Raw genomic sequence first — 27,813 nt, 5'->3', positions numbered from 1 at the left:
GAAAATTGTTCAGTTAGCTTTTATGCTATACAATTTGAACAACTAATGGAAGATTGTCATTTAGTGCAATTAGCCTGTTAAAGCACTGTTAGCTTAAGCAATGAGGTAGAAAATGTTGAGTGTCCTATAATGGTATAAACACTCTTAATAGACAAGTCTCAGCACATTGAACAAGGACCACGTCTCTGCTTCAAACACAAGAGGCGCCGCCATTACTTGTTCAAATATGCAGTGCAGAGAAGCGGACTTGTGAATCAAGAAAAGGGTCCATTTTATCGGCAAGTAATAAGTGTACCGAGATCTACTGAAACATTCTTATGCGTGAGCCCACTGTAGCTTGACGACCTACCCAAAGTAAGCAGATGAACATGGAAAAAAAGAGATAAAAGGAATATGAAGTTGCGCAATAATAACTGGCAGGTTTAACTCCACTGTGTTCGCAGGCAAAGCTACTTTATAAAAACAAACGAAAATAAACAAAAAAAGCAGGTTTAATAGGAGGTTCCATTAAAAAGGCAGTACCTGTTTTCTCACATATACCACGACACTGTATATAAGCCACACCTCAAAGAAAAAAAAAGAAGAGTCCATATATTGCTGTTAGTCTTGCATGCTTGCATTACAGTGCAGCATTGCCATGAAGCCAACTTGCACACCAAAATATGCCTGCATTTTAAAGCTCAATTTAGCCAAACCCGATTTTATGAAGTTCCAAATGAAACAAAGAAAGTTTTGGTTCCCCAACATGTATCTGTTAGGCTTATTGCAGTACTAAGCTCAAAATATCAAATCTTACTTTGCAACAAACCCAGTTTAGTGAAAATTTTGCCGAGAACAGCAGAGATTTCTTTTATTTAGTTTTGACACGGATGGGGTTTTCTTTGAGCCTGCCTGTTAAAGCTATCATGCTACAACGTCTAGCCACTATAGTACAGTCATGATCTTAGCTGTATTCTGATGACATGCCTATGCTCCAATAACAAACACTACAGTGCATACAAGGTGGCACTATGATCAGCGGTGGTTTATGGTTCGTTTAAATGGGTACTCCCAAAGCAACCCTACACTGGTTAGTTTCATTATTTCCTCATCTAGTCTACAGGTGAACCCAATCATCTCCACTAAGCTCTTTCGCCTAGTCTTCTTTCACTATCACTGCTTTTGTTCTCTTCGCCTTTGCACATCAGCATGCCGTCAAGCTTCACATTCACTTCTACCTGGCCTGCGTCACCCGAAACATGAAAGTTTTCTTGTTTATGCTACCTCCCGAGACTTTTCGCATTTTCGCATGTGCAGACATAAATTAGCAGCAAGTATAATGCCACGGCAGCTTTTGGTGTCTCCACAAAGCAGTTTTATGTTTTGAAGAACCAACAAATTTTTCTTGCTTTCACAAACGTTCCTGAGCGAACTGCTTCATGTGAAGTCATGACTTTGTTAAGCTGTGTTTTAACAGCCCAACTTTCTTCCCAAATTTTGCGTGTATTTTGTGAAGGTTATATGTACGAAGATACGGCACATGACTTGAACTGTACGGGAAATTAAGAGAGCTGTTACAACTATTTTTGATGAAAAACAGCACTGTATGGACAGACACACAAGAAGAGAACACACAACACAGGTGCTGTGTCTTCTCAAGTTCCTATTTATCCAGTGGTATTCTTCACCGAAAGTATGCACCAGCAAGCCCAAGTTTCAACCGTGCTGTAACAACTTATAACGACAACGTTAAAAATGACACTGAAAAAAATAACCACAAGTAGAGTATACTTCTGTGCCTATAGCGGCACAATAAACTTTATTTTATAGCTATATGAACAAATACAAACATATCTCTCAATATATTATTAGCACCGACACCGACACCAAGGTGCAAACAATTATAGGGGTGTTTAAACATACTGAGAGGTAAGTAGTTCTGTCAAAATAGGTGGAATGTTCGCAAGAACGAGGAGCACCGTTGAGCCCTTGTTCAGGCAGACGGGTAGCCGATGCCAACACTGTGTCCAATGTGCTCGTCCATGGTAAGAGCGTTGACTAGAATTTCGGCCAAGTCGAACTTGGAGATGGCCCGGCCAACAGGTGCGTCGTTGACCATCTTGTAGCCCCCACGTGCGGGTTCATCTGCATGCGCATACACGGATACACCATACACTGTTCAATATCATCGACATGGTGCTAGGAGGAGCTGCGACTTTGCATGGCAGGAGCTACGAATTAGTCTTCACCACAAAGGTGCTTAAAGAAGAATCAAATCACAAAGACAAGAGCATTAGAGAACTTTCAAGGCTGCACGACACATTTCCAAGGAGTGAACTGTTCAAATAATAAATCTGAGGGGTTTCAAGCTCTAAAACCATGATATTTTTACGGTGCATCATCAACAGGAGCAAGAGTGGCACTTTGTGAAGACGACGAAGACGCCTGTGCATTAGACGCTGGCGCAAGAGGCAACTCAGCCATCTTGTTCGGGCAACTCAGCCATCTTGTTCGGCTGCCGATTCTCTGTGAATGCTCTACTATAAGCCTAGATCTCGCCCCGTCACACTTGGTGGAGGTGCCGGGGTATAACCACTGTATTATCAGCGACGGAGACAGTGTGAGCAAGGGCGACGTCTCGGGCCATCAGTACGTCGACTATAGGAGTGACGAGGTAGTCACCATCGGGCACATTACGTGAGCACGACAAAGTGACTTATGTAGCAGCTTGCGGAGGCAAGCGAACGTGGTGACGAGAGCATAAATGTGGAGAATGGTCAGCTGGAAAATCGGCAAGCTGCGGCAGCTCAAGCTGAAGAGCACCAGTGGCACAATCAACGAGCGCTGAATGACTTGACAGGAAGTCCAAGCGAAGTATTAGGTCATGAGGACACATTTCAATGACGGCAAACTGAACTAATGTAGGAGGACTGGCAATGGACACACGGGCTGTGCACATCCCTTGAACAGCAGGGGTCCTCCGATCAGCGACTCGGAGTGTAGGGGAAGCGGCAGGCGTGAGCACTTTATGTAGGTGTCGGCGAAGGTTCGCACTCCTTACAGAAATCTGCGCTCCAGTGTCTATAAGGGCAGAAATAGCCACACCATTAACGTCGTCTAACAAACTTTTTCTGGTCGGAAGCGTCAAGAGAGGATTTGTGTGGGGAGTCGAAAATGCAGCGTCACCTCCGGGCGCTGCACCGTTTAGTTTTCCGGGTAGGCAGGAGTGGGGTTGAATGGAGACGTCAGTCTGTTGACTGAAGTTTTCCGCAAGACATGTCTTTGGCCACCCTATATCCACTTGACACCTGCAACGTTACTGGTTTGGACACCGATGCTACATCCCCCTGTCTTGGCCGCAATTACACTCTGCCTGCCGATGACATTAAGAAGATGATTGCTCCCGATCTCCCTCCAGCGCAAGCTGCTGGCCTCCGTCGTCTGCTAACATCATATAGAGACATTTTCGACTTTGACCACCACACTTTCGGCCAAACAACTGCCATGACTTACCGGGTCAACACTGGTGATGCCAGTCCTATACGGCGGCGTCCGTATCGCGTATCTCACAAAGAACGCCAAGTAATTCAGAATGAAGTGGACAAAATGATTACTAAAGACGTCATAGAACCATCATCCAGCCCCTGGGCCTCCCCAGTCATGCTCGTTGAGAAGGATGGCAGCTGGCGCTTTTGCGTGTACTATCGCCATTTAAACAAAGTCACTCGTAAAGATGTCCACCCTTTGCCTCGGATTGATGACGCCCTCGATTGCCTCCATGGTGCCCAATACTTTCCGTCAATCTACCTTCGGTCCTGCTATTGGCAAATTTCTGTCGACCCCATGGATGGCGAAAAAACCGCTTTTGTTATGCCTGACGGCCTCTACCAGTTCAAAGTCATGCTGTTCGGACTATGTAATGCACCGGCAACTTTGGAGAGCATGATGAACTCCCTTCTCCGAGGATATAAGTGGTCCATCTGCTTATGTTACTTGGACGATGTCATCGTCTTTTCACAATGTGATTACCGTATTTACTCGCGTAATCTTCGCACTCGCTTAATTCTCGCACCCTTCACATCGCCCAACAAAAATACGATTTCTTTTTTTCCTCGAGTAATTATCGCACCCCCGAAAACTGCTGCAATAATGTCGTCTACTCTTTCCAGCCACTGATGATGATAGCACACACCACCTGGCGCCATCTCTGAAGCATCAAGCATACAATTGCATGGAAATTCAATCCAACTCAAGCCACGCCAAAGTGGCCAGTGCGCGTTGCGGCGTGTTTTGTATGTTGCGTCGGTAGCCTTGTCAAGTTATGAGGCGATACTGAAGCTGTACGGCTGCTTTCAAGTTGCAAGTGATAGATCATGCACAAAAGAATGGCAACAGGGCCGCCGGTAGGCCCTTCGGAGTCTACGAGTTTTGTGTTCGCTACTGGTGATGGCTGCTGAAAGCCACACAGATGCGTTGGGCCTGCAGTGTGCCCAAAACTGGGATTGATGGTAAACTTTATTTCTTAAGAAGGAAACTGCGGACAATTCTGTTGAATAGCCATCAGCTCAGTACTGACGTCCCACGCTTACCTTTTGAGGGCTCCTGTTCAGCAACGAGCGCTACCGCTACGCCCGCAACGTCCACAAGCTTTGCGTATGGTATTCTAATTCTCGACTATTTGCTTCCACTTTTTGTGTCTCGAATAAATCTTGTCTTGTGTTGAACCTCTGCTTTTATTGTTGAGGTAATTTTTAATTAGTACTTCTTAGAGCTTGCCGTTAGATGCCGGTGTGAGAATCCTGATTTGCGGCCACTTCGTTTTCTTTTTCGCTGTGTACGTTTTCGTAGAAAGTTTTCCCCGCGTAATTCTCGCACCCTCCAACTTTTCATCGGTTTTCCGGCAAAAAAAGAGTGCGAGGATTATGCGAGTAAATACGGTATGAGATACGTCCTATGGGAGGGCTCCAGAATTTTAGGCCACCTGAGGTTCTTTAATGTGCACCTAAACGTAAGTACAAGGGCCTCAAGCCTTCATTGGAATGCAGTGTACATGGCTGGGATTTGATCCTGCAAACTTCAGGTGCAATTGGGGCAGGTTGCACTGTTCAACTAAGCTAACGAAAGAAGACGGCAAAAAGTTTTTCACCAATGTCATGAAAAATGTTTTATGGCAGTTATCTTGCATATGTCACGTCTTTCTCTATGAAAAGAAAACATGCAAATAAGCCGTTAAAGATTTGTTTGAGCACATGTGGCTCCAGATTGGAAAAAGAAAGAGAAGGCAAGACAGACTTACCCATTTTTCTACGTGTTTGTGTATTGTACAATGTGTTCAAGTGTGTACCAAATCAACAAGTACAAATAGTCACTCGTAATAATATCTAGGGCTTCATGTGCCAAAAACACTGAAACTGCCACAGTGGCATATTTTGCTAGGAATGTTAAACCCTAAATTGGTTACATAGTATGCAGTGCCCGTCAAATTTTTTGGACACGCGATTGCTCAGCAGCACTATAGGGGGTGACCACGATGCTCCCCTACTGACCTGGAACACCCGGGTTCAATGGCAGCCGCCACGGTAGCATTTTGATGGTGGCGAAATGCTAAAGGCTCAGTTACTATGCGGTGTCGGTGCAGATAAAAGTAACCCAGACCGTGTTGTTCGATCCCACCAAACAGGCGAGAAGTTGCATGCACCTTTTTGCGACTCCCATCAAGTTTTGTTTGCTTGGATATCTCGCCCGCAACAGTTGGTGGCAGCGATTGTCAACCGCTTGCCAACGATGTTACATAGCTCGAATAGAACCAAATCTGCTCGTCCGTAAAAACAGCGTGAAGCATGGCATTATTGGGATTTTTTCTAGGCCTTTGTTATCAAAATTACCTTCATTTTACACTCACTATGAAGTATGTAAAAATAAAATTGTCAAATCCAGATCATGAACAAACTACGGCTTACAACGAATGACGGCATTATTACCCGACATTTTAAAACAATACCCAGGTATAATATACCCACTGTAAAATAGAATCTCCCGAACTCAATTCAAAAAGCAAGTAAAAGAACTATTGTTTTCCAAGATTTAAAATGTAGTGCTCAGCTATTTATTGAACTGTTGTAAAATGCTGTGCAATGTATATTGTAGAACCATTTTTTTAACGGACACTGCCGTACTTGTACAACTGCCTCGTTGCTTTTTGTTTTCCTGTTGGATTTTCTTCTCGAAGCTACAAGCGCAATTTTTAAAATTTTCTTTTATTATATACTATACAAGTGCTATTACCATTATGTTAAATTTTGAATGACATCACGCACTTCCGTAATTGCTGTGTGGGTGAGGTAGCCTAGTTAGGCACTTTTCGCGCTTTTTGCTGCATCTCCTAAGACAATTGTAAAATGTCTTGAATAAAGTCTGAACAAATGAATGAATAAATGAATGAATTTTTACTGCTAGACCATTTTTTCAGACTTTCCGATTTTTCGGACTATTCTGTGGTTCTCGCCAGGTCCGGAAAATCGGTCTGCGACTGTATACAATCAAGCCTTGCGACAGGCCAGGTTTTACATTGCAACTGAAAGTGTATACAACTGTCTTGTTGCCACGACAATGCGCCAGTAGGTGTGTACTGTGCAAAAGGAAGGGAGGGTCAAAGGTGTACGCGTCCTCACTAATAGCTGAGGGAAGAGACAAATGCAGTGTAGAGGCTTTTATTATTTTGTGAGCAGCACATGGAAGCTCATGTATACATTTCTATATTAAAACGAATTGGGACAAATGCAAAAAGGTTTCAAATGAAATGTGGAAAAGGGAACCTCACGCAGGAACCGTACAATTTTGTTGTTTTGCAGGGAACTGTTCAGACTGTGTCCAACTGCATTACATAACTTCTGAAGGTGTTTGGCCATAGTTGCCGAGTATAGCATTGTAACTGCAGTAAAATACAAAATTTAATTTCATGTTTCACTGAAGTTTTAGCAAGGCAGAGTTTCTTTTTTAGACAGAGGCAAAATTAGGGGTTGCCGTCAGGCTTGTTGTGGCCCTCTCTAACGTGGGTAACTGTGTATGCCTATGAATACACAGCCGTCACCCGAAGTATGAAGACCAGTGGCGCCCCCGACCTGGGGCCCATCCATCTGCTCTTGAAACCCCTTTCTTTCTTTTTTTACTGAACGCTTTTCCAATCCATTTCATTTTCAGGTGGTAGGATATATAAATATGCTGCACATTTTTCACACTCAACAGCAGAAGCCTGGGATTTAGATTTCCGGCTTGTACTACGACATAGAGCCATAGTATGCAAACAAAGTAGCACTGTAGTATAGTGTTACTGCATATGATCAAAAAACAGGTAGACAATTGACTAAATTTTCTCGAGATTTTTCAGTTTGAAAGCTTTTGATGCTAAGTGACTTTATTTCGCATTTTAACAATGTTGTTATGCCATTCACCAGAATTAGTACAGCACAGCAGAATTGCACTTCGCAAGCAACTGTTGAGTTAAGGTAATTGAATCCTTTTCCTTTTCCCACCGAGTTGTCAATAATATATGCACACAGAAAAAACAAGCAGATTTCAGGGCAGTCGATTTTTCAGTTTCGTAAGCCTAGATACAGCTAACTCCTTATTAGAAATAAAAAAGTGAAGCTTAAAGGTTTATAAGGCCTATACTTATATAATTTTATTTCTGTTTTTTTTTCACCAATAGCAGTGCTCAACAAACAGTGAGCACTTATCATGAATGTGGACAGACTATGTAGCAAATATAGAACCGCTGTATGTGATAATGCCCAAGTGTTGTAGTGGTGCTGAATTTCCATCTGATTAGGAGCAAGCCCACCACAACTGTTAGGACTCAAGTTCAATATTTTACATCGTACCTGCAATGTGCGGAGGAAAGATGGCAACCCACTCGCGGTCGCAAGCCTTGAGTGCTTCGTACATGCGCTCGTGGTCCTCCGTCAACGGCACCATCTTTGGTGGCACCTTGGCACGCTCCCAGAAGAGGAAGGCTGTGTGCAGCGTTATGCTAACGAGTTAAACAGATGACACTCTAAGAAAAAGCAAAAAAACAAATTGCATAGCTTGCATTAAGTCACAAGAGCCCGGAAACAATGAAGCTGGAAGTTTCAGAGAAATAATTCTGGTTGCTTCAAGGTCATTGTTAGGTGATTAGGTTGTTTTTATGTCGATTACCAACCCATAGGTTTAAGTCAACCCCAACGACGGTCACAGACACAACATAGATGTCGTAACTCCAGAGGCAGAACCTCCCCCTAAAACCAAGCGTTCGCACCTATGCACAGGACGTTGTCATTGGCATAGGCTTTCCATCGCTGATGTTTTCTCACAGCCGTCATTGCCCTTCCTATTAGGCAGTATTTTCTCATTGTACGTACTCCAAGTCTTGGGATTACTGCGGTCGCTTTACAGCCATTTGTTGTTGATTGATTGATTGATTTGTGGGGTTTAACGCCCTAAAACCACCATATGATTATGAAAGACGCCGTAGTGGAAGGCTCCGAAAATTTGGACCACCTGGGGTTCTTTAATGTGCACCCAAATCTGAGCACACGGGCCTACAACCTTTGCGCCTTCATCGGAAAAGCAGCCGCTGCAGCCAGGATTCGATCCCGCGACCTGTGGGTCAGCAGCCGAACACCTTAGCCACTAGATCACCGCGGCGGGGCCAGCCATTTGTTGTTAGTTTAACTATTGCCTTCATTTTGAGTAGACCAGTGGTGGAGTTTATCCATTTCCATAGCACATACCCGTTTAAGATGATCACTATAGTATTTTTTCCACAGGATGCTATAAGTTTGTGATGACCAAGATAAATTAGATGCCTGTCAGCACTTATAACAAAGAGACGTCAACCTCGGATAAGAATCGGTTACATAAAGCTTTTAGTACAAAATACCAGCACCATGTTGTTTGGTCCACTGCTGGTCAACATTAGGCGATATTTAGGGCAATGTAACACAAGGACGAGCAGGGCAGACACAACAAGAGGACAGACTTGTTGAGGACACACATGTTATTGAACACAATGTTCTCTCTTGTAGTCCTTGTACTACTTTGCGCTAAATACAGCCCAATGTCTTGCCAGCAAGGCTGAATTTCTCCCCTTGTGCTGATCAATTTCTCGAGAAAATAAAGTGCCCTCTTGTGACATCCGCAATGAAGTACGTAAGAGGCGAGAAAACCTGGCAGTCATCCCACACATTCATTACATATCACACCTCAAATGCTGATTTGGATGTGGTTTAGCATCCGGGAATTTCATAGTCTGTGAAAAAAACTTCTCCCTGTTCAGAAAATTTATCATCAGCCCGACTACGCCCACTCCAGGGCAAAGGCCTCTTCCATGATGTGCCAATCAATATGGTCTTGTGCTTTTCGTTGCCACGTTATACCGGCAAACTTTTATTGCGATAGAAATTATATGGACACTCTCAGCTGGATTTCACCACCAGCGTCTGCTTCACTCACCGTATATGTATACGTGATGGAACTTGGGTACTCTCAATTGTGAATGCAAGGTGTTAACCACCGAGCCACCGTGGAGAACGTCCTTCAGCGTTCAAACCGCAAGCTATTTATTTCTACCACTTACCGCTCCACACGAACATCTTGGGGGGGGGGGGGGGGGGGAACTATCCTGTTTTTAGCATTACCAGCAAGATGGTGCAATGAGTGCATGTCTAATCTCCCATGGGTACTTTGCCCTGTTTAAAGGAGGGGAGCGACCCTCCCTCATGACCCTCCCTCACCTGCCCTTATCTTAAGGTGGGGAGGAGGGGAGGATCGTGTGTTTTGGTTGGCCTTGGGCTTTACCTGGAACGATCTTGTTGTAGTTAACGGGCGCACAAAGTCCACTGCAATCATTGCAGTCCCCTTTGCGAAAAGGGCGCACTATTTAGACACAGCAAAGTAACAACTGGAGACGCTTATTCACGTGCATCTGTACCTGTGAGTACGTTTCGTGCATCATTTGTGCGTGAGAAACACGGGACACATTTCGATCTGCTTACCATTCTGCGCGTGACCTTCCAATTTGTTGCTATCGCGTTTATTGCTTCGTCTTTGCGGCAAAGCTGTGACTCTTAATAGTATCATCAGACCACATAGCCTCCCGTCTCCCCTTCGTGTTTCATCCTTCTCCGAGGATCCGGTCAGTTAACCTTAATGACTAGCAGTTATCCTGCCTACGTGCTACGTGCCCAGCCCATGTAAATTTTTTTTCCCTTGATTTAAACGACGATATCCTTAACCCTAGTTTGTTCCCTTACCCACTCTGTTCTCTTCTTGCCTCTTAAGGTTACACCTATCATTTTCTATTCCATCGCTCGTTGTGTTGCCCTCAATTTAAGCTGTACCCTCTTTGCAAACCTCCAGGTTTCTGCTCCGTGGGTGAGTACACTTTCGCATTCGATCACAAACTGCAACCCAATACTTTGTACGAATATCATTTAAGGGGGGATGCTACACCTTCCAAAAACTCTTTTATTTTTGCGAGTACCTCAGTCAAATTTGGAGAGCCTATGTAGATTTTACGGCTGATTTCAAAAATCTAATTCTTTTTTTGCTGTGACAATTAGTTTTAAAGATATAATGAACTGCGACTTTTTCAATTAAGGCCTAATTAGCTAATTAACTGTAACTTGGATATTGATGTGCAACCTATAGAACCAATTCGGTATGTTCACAGTGTGCAATAAAGTATAAATCATTGTTCTGGGCTATTTCGAAGCAAAGTTGTGGGATGTTGAATATGACATGAAAAATTTCCCCATCTACACTTGAAACAAAAGATCCATTTAGAGAGTTTTCTCCAAAAATTATTACAATAAAACTTACTTTACGACACATCCCCTGCATTTATCTTCGAAACAAAAAAGAAATCGTAATGATAACCCAGATAGAACAAGAGATATTGCTCCGGCATAATGGGAAGCACATGAAAATTGTCGTTTTGAGAAATCGAGAAAAAACGTGGGCACACATTTTTATTGCAGAAGATGCAACAAGACAACCTCAAAACGCACCAGAAGCATAGTCTGAATGCATTCTGTGCTCATGCCTCCTCTTCACTAGCTTCCGGAGTTCCAATGAGGCTGTTCTTTTCTTGTTGGAGACAATGCTGCGACGGTGGTCTTTTTCTCTCGCTCTCCTGGCACCAGTACTTGTCGCATTCATGTCCATTTCACCTAAGATTGCCGTTGCAGAATTCAAATTGCCCGTGTTGAAGAGCAGCACAGCTTCTGCAACAGCTGCTTCAACAGCGAACAGGGACGCGTGGTGCTCCTTGGGGGCCAAACTCCAGATTACCGAATGTAGGCTCTCGTTGGAGTTCTGCGTTTTGCCGTGTTCGCACCTCTGAAGCAGGGCTCTTTCCGAAAGCCGGGTATAAACCGGTAGTAATGCCTCTGCCACGTCTTTCGGTAGATTGTAGGCATGCCTGGGGTCGGGCTCACCCTTTGCTTTTGCGGCATTGTGCCGACACCATGAAGTTTCACCAGCTGGGCACAGACTGGGGTCCGAGCATTCATCAGTGGAGGTGACGTGGCGGTATGTGGCCATCACAGCCTTTTGCATCTCGCCCACGTCACCTTCATGCGATTTCAGAGCCCGGCCATAATATGTGCTCAGCCTGGTGATCAGCTCACCTGTGAGCCTGCCTTTCCCACCAAGGCCTCTTTTCCCATCGCACTTTTGTTTCTGCACCAGGTTTCTCAATGCGGTGCCCATCCGTTTCTGTACATGATTAATACAGTCTTCCTTCTGCACGTCAATGTAACCATACACCTTGGCGTCTTGTATGGCGCAAAATGTCCTAGAGTCTCCATCAGACAGCATAGTTGTGTAGCGCAGGCCATGGCGTTCAAGCGACCTCTGAAATAGAATTAGAGCCGCCTCCACTTCCATTTGCCCCGCTTTGCTGTTCGTATTTTTTTGGCATTTGTGGTTAGCCTTCCATTCTTGATAGCCCTCACTACTAGGCTTTGGGCCCACCTCGTAGCCTAGGCAAAAGTTGGAAAGAACGACGTAGTCCAACACGTAGCCACTAAATAATTCGATAACTGTGCCCACGCCGATGTGGGAAGAATGGCCTCGCGTCTTCCATGTGCCGTCGTAGCTAACGGCAATATTGCCCCGGTGGCCGAAGCACAAGTCATCATAAATTGTTCTAACCTTTTCCGCACATTCGCTCATAGCGGACTCAGCCGCTCGCGTTGCAGCGGGTGCCAGCGTGTTCTTCAAATGCCGCTGAAACGTCTTGTGGTGCATACCGCGGTGTAAGATGCCCATTGTTGCGAAAATATCGTTCATTTTCGTTTGGCCGTTGCCGGTAGCCACCATCGCCCTCGAAGCGAGAAGATTTACTTCAAACGGATTGCACGTTTTCGTGCCGTTCGCGCGGGGCGAAGTCCATTCATTCGCGATCTCGCCGCACCTTTCACACTGCACTAGCACTTTCACGGCAAGTCCGTAGTCCCGATCCCCTCTGACGATCGTAGCCGGTCCGTGGCAGGCTTTGCAACACAAGGCACCCATTATCGCGTTTAGGATATCTAGATGCATAAGCAGATAAGGAGCAGCGTGGTTCGAGTCCTGTGCGGTTGCCTCGCTACAACTCGCGGTGAAAAAGTCAATTTTCTGTGCAGTTGCTGGCGCCGATGAAAGCCGGTCGAGCGTCGCTTTCTCCCGGGCATGATTTTCTTCAACTTCGGCGTTTGTCACCACCTTGGCGTCGATTCGTAGTCGTCCGGAGTTCGCTTCACCGTCATCGTCGTCGAAGGCAACGCGCACGGTCGCACCATCGCTGAACGGCCGCGGAGCGTCGACACATCGTTCGTCGGAGTCAACCAAGGGCTCTGATGACTTCGTAGACTTTCTCCCACGACCTTTGCGTTTCCTGCGACCAAATGCGTGCACGGTCCGATACTTTTTTGCGTTTCCAGGCATGGCGTTACGATCAGAAGCTTCAGAGTGCTCTGCCGATTTCGAGGCGTCACAGCGGTAACCCTTTCAAAATGGCGTCGGGTCGCGTATGCAGGCGCAAGCCGCGAGCTTCCAGCCAACCGGAAAGCGCCATTTCAGTCACGTGCGCCGTTTAGCCAATGGCAGTGAGCGCGGCTCTTCGTCTTTGAGGCCCCGTTTTTCGAGCCGGGGAAACGCTCAATGTTGCTTACCGAATAAAAAAAAACAGCTGAAAACGCGTTCTTTCAAACAAGACCAAAATGGCGCCGATCGAGCGCGTAGTTCCCGTGTATCGTAGAGCCGAAACCTGCGCTATTCGCCCTCAATTTAAAGGGCAGGACGCCCGTTTTCGGTTTTTTAAAGTTGAATAACGATAAAAGTTGATGGTATTCGGCTATGAAATTTTGTAAATAGGTGCGCAATGATGTCGGGAACGCGACAAGAAGGTCCGCGAAAACTCGATTTTTTGGCTGATTTTCGGTCCCGAAGTGCCGCGTCCCCCCTTAAGTTCTAGCTTTCAATTCTTACGTCTATCTGATCAATAGGCATCTCTCATCTGCCATGAAGGTAAAATAAAAAATGAAGTGTTATCAATCAGGCTCACTTTAACTTCAATCTGACTTAAAGAACTCTTAAAAGGACCCTGCAAAACATTTTCAAGCAGTCATCAAATGACTTCATCAAAACAGTTTACCGCCTCATAAATTGACTGCCACAAAAATTATTAGAATCTGTCAAGTAAAAGATAGCAGAGTTACATGAATCTATTCCGCGAGCACACTGGAATCACAAGGGGGCCAGAAAGCAAGTCTGTTCTTCAGCATGTATCACGACCTTGAGCACTTTTTTTATCTTTGAATGCATGGCTTTAAGTGCGATTGTGAGTGTGTGCAATCACACCGTGGCATCCTGCACTGACTGCACCAAGAACTATGCAGCTCATAATACTCAAATCAGCTAATGGTCATGGGAATTATGCTTTTAACTGGTCATTATGGGTATATGGCATTTTTGTCGAGAAAACAGAGTGACTTCTAGCTTACTTTGAAAATCATTTGGAAATTGCAGGCTGTGTGCTGAGCTACGTTTTCCTCTTGTTCTGAGAAACCTCGACTACTAATTATCAGTATTTTTTGACTGTGCTCTGAAAATGTTGCAGGACCCTTTTAAATGACCCTGCTGGGTTACATAAGCACCTAGGGGACCAGAAAGTGCTAAAAGCCAAAACACTCGCATTCTATTGAAGTTACAGTAGGGAAGCACACAGCACATGACAACTCACATGACACGCAGACCGAAATCCGCTTCACTCCAAGGTCGGACATGGACTGCAAGATATGTTTCAGTCCATCAGACATTGTTGTTGTGGGGCCTGAAAAAAAAAAGGCAGCTGTCTCAAAGCAATATTTCAAATAAATCATATCTCAGAGAACACTTAGCTGCTCAATCACAAATTTTCATTGCATAAAACTTGCAGTGCAAGGCTGAAGCAGGGAGTCAGGTTAGGATTAAATAGGAGCTCATCATTGCAAACTTAAAAGCAAATATAAAATTGCTCAAATTAAGCGGAGTTGGAATAAGTGGGCAGGCTCTACAATGAACCCCATGCTATGCGGGCAGAACTCAAAGGAGTCTCTTCTGTGCTCGTTATTATATATTAGGCATTACTACAGGTTTTTGACACCCGATTTTGTAAGCTAAGCATATGGAGCCCCAATTGTGAACAGAATTACTTGGTCAGTCACTTATACACAGAAACAAGCGTCAACGTGCATTCATTTTAGTAGTGAGCCTTAATGTCAGAACATATGACTATATTTGTGCTCCAAAAGGCATACATTTACAAGGCAGGGTTAACGCAAGCATAACTGAAAGTAATCAGCAATTTGCATTTGTTAGTGCTGCTTCTGTCAGGATGATGATAATAATAAAAACTTTATTTCTCTCAAAAGAGGGGACCTGCCCAGAGGTCGGTTACGCTGCTTAAAGGAGGTCAGCGGGGATTCCTTGGGGCACCGCGGCCTCAAATGTGCGCGAGATTACCCGGTATTGCTGTGCCCAGTCCATGGAACAATGCTCATGGAGCCACGATAGGACAATGCTTATGGAGTGTCGTGGCTCCATGAGTTGTTTTCAGCTTGCCCAAAAGCCCCAGCACAGCGTGTGAGCTCTCATTTACTGAGAAATGCTGCTGTTTCATTGTTTTGCATCTCTAGTAAATTTTGTTTGGTTTGGTTTCGCAATACACTTTAATCACGCATGCCAGACCTCTGCAAGAGCGACAAATGCCAAGGGGTGCCAGTTTGGATTAACCATTGTAAATACAGATATATGTTTGAGTTATCGAAAGTTTCGTCCTATAGAAATACACAGGGCTACTTTGAGGCAAGGGCATCAGTTCGGAATAACTGTAAATTCATATTAACAGGGTTAAAATTAAAAAGCTTTTCCTATACTAAGTCTTATCAGTTAACCATAGAGAAGCCACTGCTTGTAACAACTTGCATGATATAAGAGCTAAGGTTGCGGGCAGCTGGTTGTATGCCGCTACTGATTGCAGTGCACAAGTGCGTCGCCCCAAAAAATACCGGGAAGACACCTGAACTGCACAAAGCATGGAACAACACACTCATTTCCAAAAAGTCAAATCTGTGCCACTAGGCTGAAGTTGGACTTCTTTTTGCTTGCCTAGTTTGTACTTGCATTTTCCTTGAGCTTTTTTTTATCTGCCTTAGTAGTATGCTGCCACAAGCTATGTGATATGCAAAGATTCGAGTTGAGTGCCTTTGATTCTGAGCCATTACCTACCTAGGGCAAGTCCGACTCGCTATGCCTACGGTGGCTACAATGGAGAGGTGCGAAAAGGGAGCAGTGTTATCATTGACCCAAGGTGTCAAGCCCGAGTGATCTCTTCGCTAAGCGGTGATAGACTGCGACATCCGAAGGCACTGCCGGCTAGCATGGTGGAGACAAAATTGAAACCCCTTGCAATGGAAGCTTGTTTGCTTCACTGGTGTTTTGCATGGTTTTAAGAGTTCCTTGTGTTAGTGTGCCTTGAGGAAAAAGGTGTCTACAAAGAAAGAAAAAATCTCACTGACAGGGTTTTGAGCCAGAGTGATTTGTGGTAAACAGAACATGCACAAAAGAGGTGTCATGATGAAGCAATTTAGGGTGAACAACATGCACGAGAAAGGTGTCACTTTTCTGTGCACAGACACACATGTTTTGTTTTGCTTTTGTGTTGTTTGCAGTAGACTCTCACTAAAGAAAAATCTCTTAAACGAAACTGCGGCATAAATTAACCAAAGCTTCTGATAAGATTGGTTTTGTACTTGCATTCTGCACCCCTGTTCATCTCTCCGTAAATGAATAAACGAAACCTATCTTCCAGGTCCCTTCAGGTTCCGTTCAATGAGCGTCTACTGCATTTTATTTTGTTGACTATATAGAGCAATGCAGCGATGCTAACCTTGCACATTATACTGTGGGCTATAAAGCTACAGAGCACACTGTATCACGCTGCACACACTGCAAAAATGCCTGCATTGTGCCGATGAAAGGCTCTGCAGGACAGCAGGAAAATCATAACTAGAGAATGGAACCTTGAAGGGCTGCTCTATTCATCAGTGTCACTATGAAAATTTACAGAGATAGTGTAAAGGAAACTGGCACACACGTTCAGCTTAGTGCACTTGCGTTAAAAAATAGTAGGCAGCTTTCCGCAGCTCTGTATTGCAGAAATAGGCTATGTAGAGTGTGTGAAGAATCGCCAAAGGTGAGAGTTCAAATTTGTTTCATTTCATTGAACAAGGATTAATTTTCTTTTAAAGGGGTTCACGCAAGCAAATAACAAAGACAAATTAATGAATTCCTACATAACTTAAAAGAACATCAACTCGTAAACTGATGCTAATAAAATTGTGTTGAGCTCGCGAAACTAATAGCAGTCTCAATTCTACAAAATTTTGAGCCTACTGGCTTCAAACCCACATTACTTTCATTGTACTACGCTTTTATTCATTCTCATATTAATTACTGTATCACTTCTTGGGGCAATACCTACAGCAGTCATCTTGTCTCCCTTAAAACTATGCAAAATCACTATTAGAATTCTTACCCACAGTCATTATCGCAGGGATGCTAAAGCACTCCTGCATGCCAATAACATCCTAACAGTCGGGAACACTTTCAAATATAATCTAGGCATACTAGTTTTCAAGCAAATAAAAAATCAGCTTCCCTTGTGTATATTCCTTCCATCTAATCTAGAGAATACAAACTTGACAAGGTTTGCACAATATCACAATTTTATCTTACCTATAGTTCATACTAACTATGGCAAACAAACAGCCCACTTCACTGGAATCCATCTCTGAAATACTATACCTTCAGAAATAAAGGACTCTGAATCAATCGGCATATTCAAAAAAGATATGAAGACTTTCCTCTCATCCATTCCATTATCTGGATAGTTTTGGCGACTTCTATTACTCCCGCTCCCTTTCATGCTTTCTCACAACCTAACGTTAACAAAGCACCACATCATCATCCTACATTGCTCATATCAGATGTCACTGTTTAGCTTTCTTTTCTCGTAGTTTATTTTTACTATCTTTCACCATAATAATTATCTGAAAACTACTTAGGAGAGTTGAATTACTTATATTTTTTATGTTGTCTCATTTCATTTTTTGTTGCTACTTTCTGCTTATGTTTTTCTTAAGTAGAACTCCTTTTTCGTTTTTACCTGCGATGTATTTCATTACCTGTTTCCTGTACTGCTGTTTGCTGCATCAATTAATTTTTTCTGTATTCACTACTGTAGGAGGTTCCGATTAAGTCTCTGACTATGGGACCTCCTTCTGTACACACAAATTTTTGCAATTGATTCGATGACAAAATAAAACCATTTCTGAATTTCTGATGGTGTGACTTCAAGAGCAAATTCATCAATGTCTAAATGGAAAGGCACAAATGTGCAAGACAACTTGTGCTATGAAGGCACTTTTACTAGTAGGAGTGCTTACGGAAATTGGGGCCAGCTTGGAGTGGCTGAATTTTGCACTTTTGAATTGTGGCCACCCTACTATCGCGTTCAATATCGATTTAGGCTCACTAGAACGTCATCTGTATATCCCAGTTTTCTACGATGTTGGCAGGCCAAATGCGGTTCACAGACTGCGTTCCTGGTAAAGTGAATGGCCTACATATCCACTGTTGTTTCATTAGAGCACGGCAGATATGTCCTGCCATAAACAACCGGTTGGAAATAAGACAACCACATTACATAGAATGTTTGAAAGGTTGCAATTTCTCATTTCCAGAGGAAAAAGCATTGTTTTTACCTCTCAATACTCACAGCTGTGACAGTGATGCAAGTGACATTTAGATTTTCGAAGCCCACTATAGAGCAGGAGAAATGGTGCTTTGGAGCAGCCTTGACTGTTTTTGGTGCAGAAAAAAAAAAAAATGCCAGCCTGGAGCAGCTATTGGTGCTTTCGGAGCAGATAGCAAAATATTCCAAACGACTTCTGGAGTTTAATGCATCATTTAAGTCTCTTGTATATTTTCTTATTCATTATTAAACACATTGCCCATACAATAATCACTGTACATTTCAAGAATGATAACTGGGCGGATAAATTGTCTTTGAGCATCAAGCATTTTCATATTTTACTAAAGTAACCATCATATAGATTTTTAAAAATCTAACCACTTTTCGTGAGTACATTTCGCATTAAACTTCGGTTGATATTTTTAGCGACGACGATCGAGAAATAGCCTATGATACATTTTCAGGATGATTTACGCCTATCTACGATGCATGCTTTCCTAAAAAAATTTAACCAACCAGCTCGTAAGCCATGGATAATGAGCAAACATTCACTTCTCATATGAAAACGAGACCAGCTATATAGAAAATTTATTCAAACTAGATGCCTTGATGTGCTTAGTCACTTTGAAAAACATAGGAATTATATCACTAAAAAACTACATGCTGCTAAAAACAGGTATTATCAACAGCTCATTACTTCGAGCCAAAGCTCTGGGGACATGTGGCAGAAACAAACTATGATAATAGGCAGAGGAACTGATCATATTACTAGGATAGTAAAAGAAAATCTAGAAATTTCCAGTGAAAAATAAGCAGATGCATTTAACGATTCCTTTCTTTGCGACAATCCATTATCAACCAGAAATGACAGCTTCCTCTACATGCAGCCACGATGCGAGCACAATGTTTCTGTGGGCTACATCTGAATTAGAAATTATTGCAAACTACTTTAGCCTTAAAAAAAAGTACAGCTGCAGATAATGCGGAGCTTCAAATTGAGCTGGTAAAATTTGTTATCTACTTAATTGCACCATGCTTAACATATATAACTAAAAGTTGTATTTCATGTGCAGTATTTCCAAGTAAGATGCAATGTGCTTAGGAGACAGCTATCTACGAAAAAGGTGATAAAAATGATTTCGGGAAACTACCATCCAATCTCCATTCTGCCGCTGTATTCAAATGGTTTTGACTTTGGCCCAATTAGTTTCATTCACTATCCGATGCATCATTTCAACAAATTTGCAGCACGGTTTTCAAAACGGATAGGTCTACTGAGCTGACACTTCAAAAAGAAATAATTGTTGAAATGTTTCAACTTGGTCTTTGGTATCTTTCTGTATTTCAGAAAAGCATTTGGTTTTATGAATCATACTATACTAATTAAAAAAACTGGAGCGCTATGGTATTCGAGGAACAGCTTTGTCGCTTATTTCATCCCATCTGAAAAATAGTTCACAATTTGTTATGTTGAATGGTCATTCTTATTCAATTAAACCAGCCAATGTAGGTCCACCACAGGGAGCATTCTCGGTCCTTTTCTCTTCGTTCTTTATATTAACGACATTAACATCGATCATATAGCAAATCATGTACTATACGCTGATGATACTAGCCCCTGTTTCGCTGGCTTCAATGTTGCATGTCTCTCGAATTGGGTGAACGAAGGAATTCATCAGATTCACTCGAGGGCTACTGATAATGATCTAAAGCTAAATATCAGTTAAGCTAAGGCTGTTCTGTTTTACTCGCGAAACGAATGCTGTGCAGTCACCCGATGATTACTCAGTAGTTCTGGAACAGAAGTTGTAAATACTTTCAAAACGCTAGACACATTTTTCCCCAGTAACTTGTTTTGGGATAATCACATCAATTAATTGCTGGAAAAACTGTCAAAGGTAACTGGCCTCATGCGTCGACATTGGTTTACCCCCTTCCCCTCTTTCAAGTAACAATATTACTCTGCTCTATGGTGCACTCGTCTGGGGATGACAACTCGAGAAAATATTTAAACACTTCTCTTACTCCGAAAACGAGCAATACGCATAGTTTTAACACTCCTCACTTCAGTCACAGACAGGGAACGTTTTAGCTCAAAATTGTAAGCATACAAAACATTTACAATCTCATGTTGCTTTGGCAAAACAAGTTGCAAACAAAAAAGTATATTTCCTTTCTAAAGACATTGGCGAAATTGACAAAAAATGACCCTGCATGCCACACACAGCATCCCGAGAAATGCAAAGTTCAAAAATGCTGCACAACTTGTGGAAAGCAAATGCTCAGGTACACATTACCTACACTACTATATGAACTTGCCAGAGATGTTACGGTATAGCTTCGATAACTCTAAATCAGTTATGGAATATTTATGTGCAACAGTGATTGTTCTTTGTGTTCAATGTACTACTCATGTTTGTTACTTTGATTTGAAATTTGGCAAATTTCCAGTAGTTTCAATATGTACAAATTAAATATGTCAATTATTACTAAATATTGCAACCTAGAAAGGTTCTCATAGTTCTGAGGTGTATTTATGTTTTTTTCTTTATGTGTTGCTTTCTACCTTTATCGCTGTTCTAATTCACACCACTTTATGCCATAGTCTGGTGCACGGATATTGTCAAGCCTTTTGACACTTTTTGTCCATGCACCAAACATGTCTCGCATGTTGAATAAAATTGAATTGCATTGAATGAATGGGGCAAAGACACTCCCTCATCGAAATGGAAAGTAGATGTCCTGTCTCAGTATTCACCTGCTTCTAACTTCTATAGAATTATGCTCCTGCACATGCCCAGGGAAAGTAAACAACAAGCACTGCTTACAGTTGCTGCATTTGTACTTATATTTGTACCTATAAACATCAACATTAATTTATGCCTTCCAGCGTGCTCATGCATTCATAGTGTGTCAAGCTTTTTGAGGCACACAGCAGGGATTGGAGAAGTCTAAAGGAATGTAGCTAAAAGCAAACAGTCTTCATGCCCGAGTTGAAATATGGTCACCTAGTTAAGGCAACCTTGTTCACGCTATGAATGTTCACAACACTTCATTTTCATTTGAAAATCAGCAGAAAAGAGGCAAATGTACAACTGTCAAAAAGTTCAAGATTACGATTCAAGATTGACAAAAGTTAAAAGCTCACTGTTCAGTCATCACTATGGGTCCATCGCAGTTCGCATCATCACCAGTTTAACACCACTTGCGCGATTCGATTACATTTTACGCTAGTGAAAATCTTCATCTGACTGCTCCCTCCAGCCCTCTGCCACACTCTGCTATTTTTGTAATCTTTTGGTGCCCGTGTTACTGTGACACTAGCTAAGGAACCAAATACTTGTCCTCCTTCGTGCTTTCACCTAAGATGACTTGAAGGCAAAAGCCATCTTTTTCCTTTCAGTTGATGTACCCTAGCCCATAATGTACAGCTGAGGCACCTGCGGCTCCCGTAAAGCACTTATTATGGAAACCCCTAGCTTGCACCAGATACGATGGTGCCACCGTGAAATGATGGGCCTTCATATTACAAGACCACTAGACTATCATTAATGGCCCTATGAGCCAAATCTTAGAGTGATGTTAATATATATCGTGGAGACAAGCTTCCATTTATATATTTGATTGCACATGCTGTTAGGTGAACTTTTGAAATAATAAATAGAAAACATGGTTGGTTCTTCTGTCATAGGAACCTTTAAAACACAAAAGTTAAAATTCTAACATAAGTAGTTGAATGTTTACTGTACACTGATATAAGAGAGCTTGCACAATGTCTTGATGTTTGAAAGCTATAGCACTGCTCAATGTGAGCACACTTCTTTCTTTCATGTGTTCTTTTACTTAATCCGTCTCTCTCCTTACATTTACCAAAGCATTACAAGGGCATAAACGTGAATAAAAACGTGTCAACAATAACAACCTACGTTTATCCTTAGAGATACATCTTCATTCCAATGACTAACGTCCATGATGAATGATTAATCAAACCCTTGAGGTCATAGACACTTGTGGTAGCTGTAGTAGTTATTGGTGAGAGCAGAATCGGAGGAAGTTGTGGGACAGCCAGGAGAGCAGTCACCAAATGGACGCCAAACTCTGGGGTTGTTTTAATGCATTGACAAAATTACACTTCTATTGGAAACGCGACGAATGGGAGGGACGCACAGAAATGACAAGCTGAAAAACTAATCAGATCTCACGGTTGATGCATTACTTCAAATTACCTAGAGCACTGTGAAAGGACAACGCTAGATATAGAAGGCGCATTTGTAAAGCTTCAAGTGCATGTAGCTATGGTGCAGTGGGTAGCATGCTCGGCCTCTGTTGTCACAAACCCGAAAATTGTGGGTTCAACTTCCAATGACGAAACTTATTCCTTTCCTTCCTGATCGTGCGTATTTTCTCATCATGTCCGTGACGAAAATACATCACTCAAGTCTTCATGGACCATGGCATAAAACAAACGAATGTCCTCTCCCGCCTCCCTTCAAGATATTTCTGCACTTAGTTTTGCACTGCCTCCTTAATTGGCTCACCTTTTACCAAGTAATGATGTCATGCAAAGACATTATTTAACGCAATTTTCACTATGGCGTTACAAAGTTGGGGAATTCATGATCGTCCTTTGGCAATGTTTTGTGCCATTTGGCACTGCCAATGCTGACTGTCAATTTTCAAGTTTGATATGAAATCTAACACCTTTATAAAGCTGGCAGCCATAATGCCTTCGCTTTCATGAAGAGCCAATCTCACAATCAACACCACTGTGGCAACATGCTGCCACAGAAACAAGAATAAAGGCTACCCACTCGTGTCGTTCCTTGTGCCGAGGACTACGATGACACCGTCCTGATCCTTGACAGCCCTGTCGACGTCCTCTTTCTTCAGCACATCACCCACAACCACGTGGTGAGGCGTGATCTCCTTGGGCAGCCGAGAGGCATCCCTTACGAGCACGGTCACCTCGTACCCTGCAATAAAGAAAGTAGATGAAAAAGAAAGAACACGAACCAGGAAAGCATTTAGATGGCTATGCAATCAACCCCCGATCACGATGAAGATAATCTCACGCTGCACAGCCATATTGTGTTTTGAGTGATGTCTGCACATTAACATTAAACATCAACATTAAATTTGACCATGCAGCAGTGGTTATTATTGATCACAATCAAGAAATGCTGTCCAAATTCCCCCTAACTGTCATGAAGAGTGACCGTGTGGCACTCGTATTTGAGTGTGGGAAAGAGAACAAAAATAAGACAGAGAGGAAAATGTTGGTCGCGTGAAAAGACGCAGAGTTGGGCTAGTTGGTTAATGCTCATTGCCAAGCCTTAATTTGGAGATGCAAGTGCCCTACTCGGCTGCTGACCCGCAGGTCGCGGGTTCGAATCCCGGCTGTGGCGGCTGCATTTCCGATGGAGGCGGAAATGTTGTAAGCCCATGTGCTCAGATTTGGGTGCACGTTAAAAAACCCCAGGTGGTCGAAATTTCCAAAGCCCTCGACTACGGCGTCTCTCATAATCATATGATGGTTTTGGGAGGTTAAACCCCACATATCAATCAATGAATCGAGATGGAAGAGCCCAGCAGTCAAAATGTATGCACTATCTTGTCCCCTCTCCTAACCCGCATCTTTGGTGCACCTCAGCTAAAAATTCTTGGAGATTGTGAAAGTGTCACTGTACATCGAAAGGTGCCCCCACAAGCAATAAGAAATGTCCGAGCTATAATTTAGAGAACTTAATACAGTTGAACACCTTTATAGAAGACGCTGATCAAAAAGACAACTGTTCAATAACAGACACCACTGCGCCCAACATTGAAATAGGCATTGATCAGAAAATCGCAACAGGGTACCCTGTTTATAAGAAACACCTATTATTTCGGGCAAGAACTGCACACAGGTGTGCATCTCTTATAAAGGGGTTTAGCAGTAGAGTCTTCTGAACAGAGGTACAGGAAGGGTGGCTCACGGGTTTGTTTTAGCAAAACCCAAGTTTCAATAACTATACTCGAGTAGATGAGATGAGCATTCCTAGCTGGGAGAGGTCAATGCGACCACCATCCTCTCTATGTAAATCAAGCGTGCTCCTCTCATTGATTCTTGATTCACCACTCGCAGTCTTCAGGATGCTCCGCTGAGGATTAAATGTCTTTCAACATCAAACTGTGATGCTGACAGTCGAAGACACTAGTGCTCCTCTTTTTTTTTCTATTCTTTTTGGCAAACTTGGCACCTGATGACTAGCGACATGAAGTGGCGATGAGCCATGCTCTAAGATACAGCCCAAAACATCCTAGATGAGGGATAACACACACCTTTCACAACTCTGCCCTTCTCCCATTCCTGCATAAATTTCATTAATCTTATCTTGAACCTACAATTAGTATAAAAATTGATCACAAGTAGCATCAGCTAGTTTATATTTGTATTTGAAGCATGTCTAGAAGAAAAAACTATGGCATGAAAGCTGGCCTAACCAATTTTAGTTCACACTGTGTGAAGGTACAAATTAACTTAAGAAAAAAAATCGCAAGAGTCACAACATCTCAGCAGTTTGCCATAATGCCAGTTCATTCTTTTTTCAATACATCGTAAGCAGATGCAGCCCTACATATTGGCTTTCTTCTTTTTGACAACTCTGAGTTATGGGGCCTGCCTTTATAACAAAACCAAAGTACTTTGCAAATGCTCCTGTGGGTAGGTAACGCTGAATGCGTGAGGCAAAGTGAGGAGTCAATACAGGTTCAGTCTGCCTGCAAATTTATTACTGTTTACGCACTCACTTACAGTAGCTATATATGTGAGCAACCGTGATGGCATACAAAATTTGAAACTGAGAGCATTTATTTCATTTCCACCTTAAATTATTCACAACAATGAACAAGTTGCCTTTCTGATGCTTTTGGGACGTGAAGACATGTGGAGAAACATATCTCAAAGAGTGGTTAACAAAATGTCAACCGATGCCTGGGGTACTGTAAAGCCAATGTACCTAATGGAACGCAGGACATGTCAAAACTTTCCAATTATGGAATTGCATGTATTCTCAACATGCAGATTAGCAAACTATGACAGAACATCTGCAGTAGATTAGAGTTTGCACCGGATTACTATGCAGTCACATGTTGCAGTATATTATGACCACACAACATTGGCCTTTCAATCACACTGTAGTATACTGCCGATAACGCTATCGTTCATCTTGGGCTTTAGTCGCGGAGAGTTTATAATGGTTGCACCATCTTGGATATGCACACTGTTGTGTACAAACAAAGGAATGCACATAGCACACGCCTAACAGAAACAAGAATACCGGTTCTTTTATTCACGTCAACACCTGGGTAGCGCATCACTCCCCCACATAGTTGGGTTTCCTCTTCTCCTTGAAGGCGGCGAGTCCCTCTACCCTGTCCTTTGACTGCGTCACCTGCACGTAGTAGGCCCTCTCGTAGTCCAGCCCGTTGCTGATAGAAACGTCCATGCCCTTGTTGATGGCCAGCTTGGCCATCCGCAGGGCGATCGGTCCCTGCGGCCTGATTTCCTCGGCCAATTGGAGAGCCCTTTGAAAGGCGGCGTCGCCTTCCTTGTTCTGTTCCACTACGTAGTTTACTAGTCCGATGCCCTCCGCCTGCTCGCCGTCCAGGACTCTACCGGTGAATATGAGTTCCTTGGCTTTGGCTCTGCCTACGACCCGCGGTAACCGCTGGGTCCCGCCGGCACCGGGAATGATGGCCAGGGTGGTCTCCACGAGCCCCATCTTGGCCGAGTTAGAGGCCACCCTCAGGTCGCAGGACAGGGCAAACTCCAGTCCTCCTCCCAGGGCGGCACCATCCATGGCCGCTATGGTCGGCACGGGCATCTCTTCTAGGGCGACCGTAGTGCCGCGGAGTCGAGCCACGAAGGGGCCGACCTCTTGGACGGGCATGGCGGCGCGCTCCTTCAGGTCGGCGCCGGCGCAGAAGACGCCCTGCACGAGACTTCGCACGATGAGGACTCGGAGGGAGTCGTCGTACTTGAGGCAGTCCAAGGTCGACTCGAGCTGCTTGAGGAAGACCTTGCCGATTGCGTTCTTGGCCCGCGGTCGGTTGAAGCCGATGACGGCGATGCCTGAACGCTCACCGGTGAGCTTTTCGACCACTATCTCGTCCGACGTGGTCGGGAACGTGGCGGAAGAAGTTTGTGAGGAGAGGTACCGGCACGCGCCGCCGCTACGGTAGCAGCTGCCAACGCGGGCGGCTGGTCGCTGCAGCGCGCGGACGAGCAGATTTGCCACCATTGTGGTTGGGAAGCGAAAGACTTTTCTCTCTGTACTATCTGCACGGAGTCCGCCGTTTAACTCTCCTTACGGTGCAATCAATACAATACAATCGAATACCTGCCGACACGAAAGCGGTTTATCTCACAAACCACGCCACACCGGCCGCACGCTTCAAGAAGAGGCGACGACAACGCCACCACCGCCGCGACGGAGCGAAAGAAATTTCCTCGTAACCGGTACCCCACTGACATTGCCTCCAAGATTTGGATCTGCGCAATCTCGAAACCGACAATATTTCTGTGCGCTGTAAACAAGGCCACGCCTCCCTAATGGACAACGCTTGCGAATGGAAACGATGAAATGGAGATCGAGGCTCTATCAAGATACGCATACGGTCCGATTATGCGACAGTAGCACGACTAAAGTATAAGATTGCTCCACCGAAAAGTTTGTCCCTCCTTTACACGACAACAAGTCTGGACAAAGAGCAGCGCCAACCCTCGAGGTGCGATGATAAGCAAGTGGGCGTCACTACTGTACGTCACGGCATATCAAATTTTTACTATTAGGCTATTAATCCGTTCGAAAATGGTGCATGCGAGCCAAGAGTTAGATTGAGCCGCAACAACGCTTTATTTACCCCGATTCATTTTCTACGCAGGCATCCAAGCAGCCACAGGCAGGCGCATGCATAGTACGTCCTGAATAAGTGACATAAGTGCGCCGGTCGAGGTCATGTAGCGATTGAAAACGTAACGCAGTTTGTGAACAAATTTGCGCAGTATGCTTTTTGGAAGTAACAGGTCAATTAAGTGATTAAACAAGCGAAAATAAACGCTAATCGGGACGACGCGCATTGAACAAAATCGCAAGAACACATTTTCCTCAGATTAGTTAATAAAGCCTGCCCCAGCGATCACTAACAAGGCAAAAGTAACGTTTACAAGTATTTCTGCATTTAAAACAAGCGAACTCTTCGAGCAATGACTGGACTTATATGGAAACTATGTTGTCTCAGTGATCAGAAAAACGTCCCACGTTACCTTTCTTTATGGCATAATCAAGCACCGCTTGTCCAGTGTAACCGGTCGATCCAAATATGGCAACTTTTTTGATAGTGGGCGCCATGCTGCGTGTGGAGTTTTGTGTTGCGTACCGTTGAGCACTCGAGAACTGAAGTGACTGAAGCTTGTTGAGTACTTTCACCTGCGCTTTTGTGCTACTGCTGCAGACGATAAACTAGTGTCATGT

At 43.6% G+C, this 27,813-nt stretch overlaps 2 protein-coding genes across 2 annotated transcripts; both read right to left on the bottom strand.

The window, feature by feature from the left end:
• Positions 1-1,765: 1,765 nt before the first annotated feature.
• LOC119167602 (flavin reductase (NADPH)) lies at positions 1,766-27,813 on the bottom strand. The gene is made up of 5 exons (XM_037419100.2): positions 27,606-27,813; positions 23,110-23,271; positions 14,246-14,335; positions 7,860-7,991; positions 1,766-2,124 (listed from the first exon to the last, which is right to left on the bottom strand). The coding sequence occupies exons 1-5, from the start codon at positions 27,688-27,690 to the stop codon at positions 1,973-1,975; spliced, it is 621 nt and encodes a 206-aa protein (XP_037274997.2). The 5' UTR covers positions 27,691-27,813; the 3' UTR covers positions 1,766-1,972.
• On the bottom strand, positions 25,600-26,673 carry LOC119167601 (methylglutaconyl-CoA hydratase, mitochondrial). Its single transcript, XM_037419099.2, has one exon. It carries the CDS (start codon positions 26,578-26,580, stop codon positions 25,654-25,656), a length of 927 nt encoding a protein of 308 aa, XP_037274996.2. The 5' UTR covers positions 26,581-26,673; the 3' UTR covers positions 25,600-25,653.

The sequence above is a fragment of the Rhipicephalus microplus genome, chromosome 6 (assembly GCF_043290135.1).
Source record: "Rhipicephalus microplus isolate Deutch F79 chromosome 6, USDA_Rmic, whole genome shotgun sequence".
NCBI lineage: Eukaryota > Metazoa > Arthropoda > Arachnida > Ixodida > Ixodidae > Rhipicephalus > Rhipicephalus microplus.
The sequence above is the reverse complement of the archived record's forward strand: the minus strand, read 5'-3'. Positions and strand labels throughout refer to the sequence as shown.